Raw genomic sequence first — 10,764 nt, 5'->3', positions numbered from 1 at the left:
TAAGAGGGTTGGGACTTTCTGCCCCACGCCCCAGCCTCGGGAACTGGGAGGGGCTGAAGGTTAAGTTGGTCACCAGTGCCCAGTGATTTAATCAATCGCACCTACATCATGAAACCTCCATTAAAACCCCCAAAACGGATGGGGTTTGGAGAGCTTCCAGAGAGCTGATGAACACATGATTTTCCTGGAGCATGCTGCACCCCTTTTCCCAAGCCCCTCCCCATCCATCTTGTCATCTGCATCCTTTGTAACATCCCTTCTAGTAAGTCAGTAAAAGTATGTGTTTCCCTGAGTTCTGTGAGCTGCTCTAACACATTGAACCTGAGGAGGGGTGGTGGGTGGGGGGATGCTGGTTTTATAGGCAGTCAGTCAGAAGTTTCAGAGGCCTGGACCTGTGACTTGCATATGAAGTGGGGGCAGTTTTGAGGACTGAGCCCTCAACCTGTGTGACCTGATGCTACCTCCAGGTAGATAGTGTTAGAATTGATTTGAATTAGAGGACACCCATCTGGTGTTTATAATAGAATTGATTGGCTGCTGGAGGGATGAAATTTTTACACATTTCAATGATACAGGTCACAGAAGTCCTCTGTTTTCATTGTTGAGTGAGAGAATAGGGAAAGCATTATGGTTAGGTTTTTTCCTATACCCTCAGATGCACTTTAAGGAACAGGGTAGCATAATCAAATAGCAGTATTAGCTAAGCAGTCCCAATATGGAAGTGAAGTATTGATGAGAGAGAAAAACTTGCGATAATAACTATCAAGATGAGAGATTGAAGATGTAAAAATTGATGAACTCTCCCAGTATATATAGAGGGGATAGTAGGCTAAGTACAAAGTATCTACTCCACCCCCCAAAAAATCCCAGGGAGGAAACAGAGAAAGAAATGAAGAGGAGCAGTGTAAAATTATAGAAACCAGAAGAAAAGAGTTCTAAGGGGGAAGGAATGATTACTAGTATCGGATTCTTTATAAAGGACAGGGTTAAATCTATAGTATTTGGCAATAAGGAAACGATGAGAGTGCCGAGATTAATTCCATTAGAGTGGCAGGGCCAAAAGGCAGCTCTACCACTCCAGGTAATAGTCCAAATCCACTCTGTTTGATTTTCTCTGGGCTTTATTCTTTAGGGAGATTTATCTTTTTCTTTCTTTTTTTTTTTTCTTTTTTCTTTTTTGGAGACAGAGTCTCACTCTGTTGCCCAGGCTGGAGTGCAGTGGCATGATCTTGGCTCAGTGCAACCTCTACCTCCTGGGTTCAATCAGTTCTGCGTCAGCCTCCAGAGTAGCTGGGATTACAGGCGTGCACCACCACGCCTGGCTAGTTTTTGTATTATTAGTAGAGACAGGGTTTCACCATGTTGGCCAGGCTGGTCTCAAATTCCTGACCTCAGGTGCTCCGCCCACCTCTGCCTCCCAAAGTGCTGGGATTACATGCGTGAGCCACCGTGCTTGGCCAGGAGGATTTTTCTTTAAAAACAAAAACAAAAACAAAACCAATTTGAGAATAGTTGGGTGTTAATGCAAGGGAGGTGATTAGGAGGTGAAAAACTGAGCTGCACTTTCCATCCATAGATCGTTCAAGCAAAGCGAAGCTGTGATAAAATAGTGCTTTTCTTCCTTGCATTACTTGAGACAATTAAGGAACAGATTGTTTTAACGTATGACCCAGCACCTCCTGCAACTCTAGCTCAAATAAGTAGAAAGAAAATTCTCAATATGTGAGCAGGAACCAAAAAGACTTGTTCTTTTTGCTGTTTATCTCCCATTTTTCCTGGCTTGCTTCCCTAAATGTTTATTGCTTCCACTGTGTTTGTTCACCAAAGATCATGACTTTAACCTTCCCATGGTATCAGCTACTATGCTAAAGAGATGTTAAAAGTAATACAGCCAATTATGCTTTCTAACGTATGCCTCTCCCTTCCATATCACATTTCTCATTCATCAGTGAAGGAATGGAAAGAGATTTGCCATGTCCATTCCAGTTCAGAAATACTACAATTTCCATAATTCATCATGTATTTTATAATAAGGATTTTAGAGATGCCATCCCAGCTCCCTGTGTGAGGCTCATTCCCATAAAATGTTCTTTTATAAGAAGCCCTAGGCAAGTTATTTACCGTTTACCATCTGCTCTTATATTCTTTCTTGAAGTTTCCCTTTCAAACTTAAAATTGCTTGTATTTCAGTTTTCTGCAAAATCGTATCTACATAACACCTTGATTTCTTTCCCTGTGGGATCATGTGTAGCAGATGTTAACATATTATAAACTGGAATGCCATTGGTTTGTTCCAAAACTAGGATGTTTCTGAATTTAGAACATGACAGCCTGGCGTGGTGGCTCACGCCTGTAATCCCAGCACTTTGGGAGGCCAAGGTGGGCGTATCACGAGGTCAGAAGTTTGAGACCAGCCTGGCCAACATAGTGAAATCCCGTCTCTACTAAAAATACAAAAATTAGCCAGGCATGGTGGCTCGTGCCCATAGTCCCAGCTACTCGGGAGGCTGATGAGGGAGAATCTCTTGAACCTAGGAGGCAGAGGTTGCAATGAGCCGAGACCGCACCATTGGACTCCAGCCTGGGTGACAGAGTGAGACTCTGTCTCAAAAAACAAACAAAAAAGAACATGACAAATAGAGAATTTATATGCTTCTGTGAAGAATAGAATTCCTATTTTACAGATGTCTAGAGGTATCCTAACTTGCCAGTAATGTTGCTTTAGAATTTAGCAGAATTTGAAAAATCTAACTATGGTTGAAAATTAATTATATATCTCATGTTAAAATTTATAAAATAAATTATTGCAGTGTTAACTTACCAATAAGCAGCTTTTAAATTCTAGGCTTTAAAAGTATCCTGCTTACATAATAAACATAATAAAGTTTCAAAGATGAGCAAATTAACTTTTCAGCACAAGCTTTGCTTGAGTGTATCTTGGCTTCTTTTTTGACAGTTGTAACGTTAATGTTACAGTAATGTTTTCTTTTTCTGGGAATCAGATAATCTTCTGTTTGGAAAAATATTTTTGGTGAACATTTTATTTTTTAATGGAAACTTGTATTTTGTGATATGCAAGTGTTCAAACAATTTATAAGAGCTAACCATCACCACCCACATATAAGATTATACAGGAATGGAGGAATTTTGGCTGACTTACTGCATGTAATTATTGAGCCAACGTAGATGGCAGACTCTACCACTTATGATTTAGGGTTTTGAAACAGTATTTTAAAGTACAAATAATCTCAAAATTGGTAATCTATAAAGCCTATTACTAATTGTATTGCCTAAAAATAGATTTAACCTTCCTCCATTTATAAGGATGCACCCATTATATAGGTTCTGTACAGAATTGCCAAGGTTACTTTTTTCTTTTTCTTTTTTACAACAACATTTATTTACATTTTTTGATAGAAAAAGCCATTAGCCTTCGGTAAAGTGTTGCACAATCACTGGAAATGCTGAGAGTCTTTCTGAAAACTGGAGAAGGCTAAAGATAATGAAAAGTGCATCTTTTCATTGTCAAGTCCTTTGAGAATCTGATAGGCTCTATCTAGCTGCACCTTGAAGAGACAAGATTAAGTTCCAGGCCCTGGACACAGAGGAACAGGCTCCTAACTTGAGGGCTTTCCACGGACCACAGAGCGCCTGGCAGTCTCTTCGAGATTAAATCTAGGCTGTGTGGGAGGGTGGGCCCTGCGGAGCTTCATTCCACTTTGTGTGGGTCCTGAGAGTAGGGTTTTTGCTTAAATGGCAAGAAAATGTATGGCCTTTTCTTTCCGATAATTACTAATATCTGCCATGTAAATTTATTTGTAAATCCTTGAAAGAAAATAACCTATATTAGAAATCAGCTCTTACTTCTGACAAGCAATGCAGCTTTCTGTAGAGCGCTCTACAGGAAATATCTGAGCTGACTTTCTGAATTGGTACTCTCTGAGAGCCAGCCAGCCCTTGACTGATAGCCCTGGATAAGGAAGGCCAGATAAGATTCTTTGAAGACTCTTAGCTACAGAGCCAAAAATCCTACGTACATTTGCCTACTCTGTAGTAGTGGATGGCCGGCCTTGTTTTACAGGCTAGTCAGTTAAGGGTTGAGATGCACTTAGTTGCTCTGCTTGTGTGGATTAGAAAAGGGGGATTGTAACATTAATACAGGGCTGGCCGGGATTTTAGGGTGCAGGTAAGGATAGGTCATAGGGAGAATGAAGATTCTAGCAAGTTGGTTTTTTGTTCTCCCTACAGTGGGAATAATGTAAGAAGCAGATAGTTTGTTGCCCCCCAACTCTTTGTCCATGTTCTCTTCTTTAAAAATGATTTGTACAAAAAAGTTCTGTTTATAAAAATTTTAGTCCTTCATCTTTGCAGTCTGTTGATTATCAGCTTTATGAATTTTTTGACTCTTCCATTTTCCTGGCATCACAAGGCTAGCATTGCTGTATTTATTAAAGATTCAGATTTGGAATTTTGTCCTCTTATCACTACTTCCTCTGTCATTTGTTAGCTCTGGTTCTTATTGTATCTTACATTTGAAAACCTTTGAAGCTTATGGGGTATATCAATTCTTTATTTTCTCAACTTTTTATTATCTAAGTACCCTCAATTATCACTTTGTTTAAAAAAATAAATAAAATACATAACAGAACAATACACGCTAATAAATCGATCATTTATAAAATTAGATCCAACCCCAAACCCTCTCCTTTTGACACAGACCATCTGGTATTATCCACCATGCTTTAGTTTGGCAGGATCAGTTTATCAATGATTTTTGGGTGTTTTAAACCATATGATACAAATACAGCATAAAGTGAACTTGTTAATGCAGAAGTTGGAGGGTTTCTTGAAGTCAGAGAAGGTGATGGTGGAAAACTTGAATCACATGAACTGTAATTGATTAGAAGCACCTCGCAGAGTTAGTTAATACAGTAAGAATGATGATGTGATAGATGTGTTTAAAAAATGAATTTGCATATTAGGATTGTCAGAGGCTTTTGGGGAAATTAATGAGGTTCTCAAATACTATAAAAAAGGACCATCTTTTCATAAAAGGTGATACGATGTCATTTATCATGACACCATATATTTTTGTTAAAAAATTAGCACTGAAAATAGTTTTAATTTTAAGAATTTGTGTATTTTTCCATTATGATAAAAATTGTTTTGAATTAAAATGACACCCTTGCTTAATTTTTAATTTTGTTTTTAAGGAAAAAAAGTGAATTTTTTTCATAATTTATTCTGAAGTATTGGAACGTGGGTATATCAAGTCAGACCTTTTGCAGGAACCAGAAACTATGCTAGGTGCATGAAGCAGAGTGTTTACTGTAAAATCAGGTGTTTTATGGGAAGTTTGGAAGGTCTGAAGCATCTATGTCTAAGGTGACACTTTTCAAAGAAATCAAATACAACTGGATTATCAGGGGAGTTAAAACTTTTGAGGCCACCTTTGCAATTTGTAGAGTGGACATTTGAACGTTGTCGGAGGGAAGCTTTGTTTTCAGACCTTAACTGCTAACAGAGCAGACCAGACACAGGAATATGATCCTTACCTCATTCGACTTTCTTAATCTTTGTGTGGCTGCATCTAATTGGATGAATCTAGCTGCAAGGGAGTCTGTAAATGTAGTTTTCCTTCCTATTTCTGTAAACGGGAAGGGGAGGATGGAGATTGGGAGGGCCAATCCAAAGTAACCAAAAGAAAACTTAAGTGGATTCTCCTTAAGAGATCTTTTTCTGGTACTGGGTATCATGTGTAATCATGCAGTTACATTTTTGACTGGCTATGTAAATTAGAAAGGTTAAAAAAAAAATCCCAGGAATCTTCACAGTCACTAGTATTATGACCTCTGCTACCACTAACTTGGGTGCCACGTGGAACTAGCTGGCCTGTGATGTGGGGCAGAAATCCATGTAGAAAGAGGTGTGATAATTGTTACTGTGCTAGGCCATTATTAAGATCATTTTCTTTTTATTACTATTGTTATTTTTTATATTTTTAGAGGCAGAGTCTCACTCTGTCTCCCAGGCTGGACTTCCGGGCTCAAGTGCTCCTCCAGCCTCAGCCTCCCAAGTAGCTAGGACTACAGGCACACACCAACACACCTGGCTATTTTTTTTTTTTTTTTCATTTTGTAGAGATGAAGTCTTGTTATGTTGCCCAGGCTGCTCTCGAACTCCTGGCTTCAAGTGATCCTCCCACTTCAGCCTCGGAAAGTGCTAGGATTACAGGCATGACCACTGTGCCTGATCAGAATCACTTTTTCCTCTGTGTGTGTGTGTGTTTATATAATAATATCCTTTAATTTTATGCTATTTTCATTATATTCAAATTTATGATGAAAAGAGCTGACCTAGGCAATAACATTTACAAACCGAGTTTTGGAAAACTCTTCCAGAATCTACTTCTTACATGCTATTTATCAACTAACTTTTTATATAATCATCATTCATGGGAAAAAGAAAACCATAGTTATGTACCAGCATAACTCAAGAAATACTTTTCAATGATTAAAGGTCACCTTTAAGAGTATGCTGGAAAAACGAAAATGATCTGTGCATTTTACTAATCCAGTCAGAAATACTGACTAATTGTACTCCTGGTTAAGATAAATTTGGGTGCTGGCTTTTTGGCTTCTGGTTTCTTCTTGTACTTACTAGCATCATACAATTGGAGAGTGGAATTAAGTATAGTGGCCATACAGGATGTTAAAAATGGTTATGTTCTATTGTGGAAGACAGTGTGGTGATTCCTAGATCTAGAACCAGAAATAGCATTTGACCCAGCAACCCCATTACTGGATATATACCCAAAGGGATATACATCATTCTATTATAAAGATACATTCACACATGTGTTCATTGCAGCACTAGTCATAATAGCAAAGACATGGAGTCAACCCAGTTGCCCATCAGTGATAGACTGGATAAGGAAAAATGTGGTACGTATACACCATGGAATACTATGCAGACACAAAAAGGAATGAGATCATGTCCTTTGCAGTGACATGAATGGAGCTGGAAGCCGTTATCCTCAGCAAACTCACACACGAATAGAAAATCAAACACTGCATGTTTTCACTTAAAAGTGGGAGCTGAATAGTGAGAACCCATAGACACAGGTGGGGAACAAGGCACAGAGGGGCCTGTTAGGAGGAGTAAGGGGAGGGAGAGCATCAGGATAAGTAGCTAATGCATGCTGGGAATAATGCATAGGTGATAGGTTGATGGGTACAGCAAACCACCATGGCCCATGTTTACCTATGGAACAAACATGCATGTCCTGCACATGTATCCTGGGACTTAAGATAAGAATTAAATAATAAAAAAAGGTTTTTTTTTTCACTATGGGCTACTTAAAAACTACACGGCAATATAGTTTTTCCCAAACTATGCATTACAAATACCTTAGTCTTTTGTGTAGACATTGGTGAAAAATAATGAGCTTTTAAGGGGTGTACATGTGCAGGTATATATGCCTGAATAGCATATAAATTCTCAAAAATCTTGCCTATTTGAAGTGTGTTACATTCCTTTATTAGTTGAAAAGTCAGTATTTTTCAGTTTCCTTTCATAGTAAGGGCTACTTCTTTTTTTTATCAATAGAAAATTAAGGAAATCAACCACTTGTAGGTGTTGTGTCTCTAAATTACTGGTTGTCTTCAGCTGTCAGCAAACATCACGATTGACCTTCAGCAAGTTCAATGTTGTAGCAAAAGATATAGTTTCCAAGGAAGAAGTAACAGAGGTTAGGAATAAGACTGCTAAATTTAGGAGGGTGCAGTGGTGTGTGCCTGTAGTCCTAGCTACTTGGGTTGCTGAGCTGGGAGGGTCGCTTAAACCCAGGAGTTGGAGGCCAGCCTGGGCAATGTAGCAAGACTCCATTGTGGAAAAAAGGAAGGACTATTAAGTTTATATTTCCAGGCCATGTGCGGTGGCTCACACCCATAATCCCAGCACTTTGGGAGGCCGAGGTGGGTGGATCACCTGAGGTCAGGAGTTTGAGACCAGTCTGGCCAACATGGTGAAACCCTGTCTCTGCTGAAAATACAAAAATTAGCCGGCCGTGGTGGCACATGCCTGTAGTCCCAGCTACTCAGGAGGCTGAGGCAGGAGAATTGCATGAATCTGCGAGGCAGAGGTTGCAGTGAGCTGAGATCGCTCTATTGCACTCCAGCCTGGCGAAAAGAGCGAAACTCCGTTGCAAAAAAAAAAGAAAAAAGTTTACGTTTCCTTCATGGAGATGGGGGGAGAAAAGTTGCTCTAAAGATTTTTATCACATCTATCATAGCACCCACAAACGCCTCATTTGTAGTAAATACCCTTTTCTGTCTTGTCCGTCTGCATTTTTTCCACTGCAAATGGGTTGGATGTCTGTTTAGATTTAATAAAGATGTTTGCTTTTCACTTTGTGGAGGTATTTCTTGGATCCAGAGTTTAACCTTAGCAAGTAAGGTAAGAGTTTAGTTTTATACTTAATATTATCTTTATATTACCTGTTAATTATTCTTCCACAATATGTAAAAATCAAGTCTTAGAGCATAAGTGTCAGCCTCCCAGGTGGGTAAGAAGCATTTGCATGTGGACCTATGGCTCTTTACCACGCCCAATGGGGATCATCTGGAACACTCTGGAACACTCTGCAGTGTTGCAGGAAACCCTGGAACACTCTGAAGAAATAGTTCTCAACACAAGAAGTCTCTCATCCTCTCTTTCCCTTTCATTCCAGCCTTGAGTGAGCCAATCCCCATCTGTATGAGCAGTTGTCTGACACTGCAGTTTCCACAAGGCTGGGGCTTGTCTTCCTATTTTTGTTTGTGTTCCTTTCTCTTTATCAATTCCTTCTTCCTCCCTTTTCATCTGTTATTCATTTAAATTTACCCTTAAGAAGGCAATGCCCTTCTTTCTACTCAAAACATTTTTTTTTTTTTTTCTTGAAGGGTTCCTGGTTGATTGTAAGTTTTAGGAAAGGAAGACACCACTTAGATGTCAGAGTGCCCCCATATGTTGGTCAGTTGAGATCAGGACCTTTTTTTTTTTTTTTTGAGACAGGGTCTCACTCTGTTTCCCAGGCGGGAGTGCACTGCAGTGGCATGTGATCATAGATTGCTGCAACCTCGAACTCCAGGGCTCAAACTGTCCTTCCGTCTCAGCCTCCCAAGTAACTGTGACTACAGACATGTGACACTGTGCTCAGCTACTTTTTTTTTTTTTTTTTTAATTTTTAGTAGATATGCAGTCTTGCTATGTTGCTCAGGCTGGTCTTGAACTCCTGATCTCAAGTGATCCTCCCACCTCAGCCTCATGAAGTGCTGGAATTACAGGCGTGAGCCACCATGTCTGGCCATCAGCCATCTTTATAAATTGTGGAGAACTGTCAGTTATCACTTCCTGAAATACCCTAGGTAAAATATTAAAGTCCTAGTAAACGTGATATAAATGGTATGGCACATGCTGGTAAGGCACTTACCTTGCCCATATGGATATCAAAAATATTTTATATATTCGTATTGAATACTCATTCAGTGATCACTTTTAAAAAGCAGTGGCTGCCTTTAAATTTCAGGATTACCTTTAAAATGTTTTTAGGGGACAGCCTAGAAACAAATGTTCCTAGGCTGGAAAGAAGGCTGTCTTAGAAATAAACTGGTTTATCACTCAGAACTTTCTTCCCTATTCTCAGTGGTCTATTTGTCCTCAATGACATCATTTGAAAATGAGACAGATACGGACTTAGGATTCTGTGGTAAGTCATGTGTGTTAACCACTTTGAAATCTCAGGGTGCAAGCCAGGGGACACATAGAAATATTAATACCATCTTTCTGTCACGGGGTCTTTCTGGAAGTATGACAACAAACAGATATAATTTTGCTTACTTTTTTGATACTTGAATTTTTCCTTATTTCATACTTAACTATGTCTGTCCTTGTTGCCCTTCAGGAAGTTGTTGACATGAAGTCTGAGGGACAGGCCAATGTAATTCAGCAGCTGGAACAGACTATTGAGGATCTGAGAACCAAAATAGCTGAACTAGAGAGGCAGTATCCTGCCCTGGACACAGAGGTGGCCAGTGGTCGTCCAGGGCTTGGGAATGGAGTGACAGCCTCAGGCGATGTCTGTCTCGAAGCTCTCAGGTTAGAAGAAAAGGAAGGACGGCATCAAAGGATTTTAGAGGCGAAATCCATACAGACTTCCCCGACAGAAGAGGGCGGGGTACTGACACTGCCTCCTGTGGGTGCGCTGGGGCATCCTCCATGCCCGCCTGGGGCTGAAAGTGGACCTCAGACAAAGTTCTGTTCAGAGATTTCTTTGATTGTGTCTCCAAGGCGAATATCAGTCCAGCTCGACAGCCATCAGCCCACACAGAGCATCTCACAGCCTCCACCACCTCCATCCCTTCTGTGGTCTGCTGGTCAAGGACAGCCTGGGTCACAGCCGCCCCATTCTTCTCTTTCTACCGAGTTTGAAACCAGCCATGAACACTCTGTTTCCTCCGCCTTTAAAAACAGCTGTAACATCCCATCTCCACCACCTCTGCCTTGCACAGAGTCCTCCAGCTCCATGCCTGGCCTGGGCATGGTGCCTCCCCCACCTCCCCCTCTCCCTGGCATGACAGTGCCTACTCTGCCCAGTACAGCCATTCCCCCACCTCCTCCTCTGCCGGGTACAGAAATGCTGCCACCGCCTCCCCCTCCTCTTCCTGGAGTGGGCATACCTCCTCCGCCCCCTCTACCCGGAGCGGGCATACCCCCTCCGCCCCC

The 10,764-nt window shown here is 40.6% G+C and overlaps 1 protein-coding gene across 1 annotated transcript in view; it reads left to right on the top strand.

Annotated features, from left to right (window-relative positions):
• Nucleotides 1–10,764, top strand: part of FMN2 (formin 2) — a gene marked incomplete at its 5' end in the record, with an annotated part of 438,038 nt that overhangs the window by 126,679 nt on the left and 300,595 nt on the right. The window contains one exon of the mRNA XM_011995030.1: nt 9,944–10,762. Coding sequence (XP_011850420.1) covers nt 9,944–10,762 — 819 coding nt within the window. The remainder of the gene's footprint in view (nt 1–9,943; nt 10,763–10,764) is intronic.

This window comes from Mandrillus leucophaeus, unplaced genomic scaffold (genome assembly GCF_000951045.1).
Source record: "Mandrillus leucophaeus isolate KB7577 unplaced genomic scaffold, Mleu.le_1.0 Scaffold466, whole genome shotgun sequence".
Lineage (NCBI taxonomy): Eukaryota > Metazoa > Chordata > Mammalia > Primates > Cercopithecidae > Mandrillus > Mandrillus leucophaeus.
Note: the sequence above shows the minus strand (reverse complement) of the source record. Positions and strands in the feature narration are given on the sequence as shown.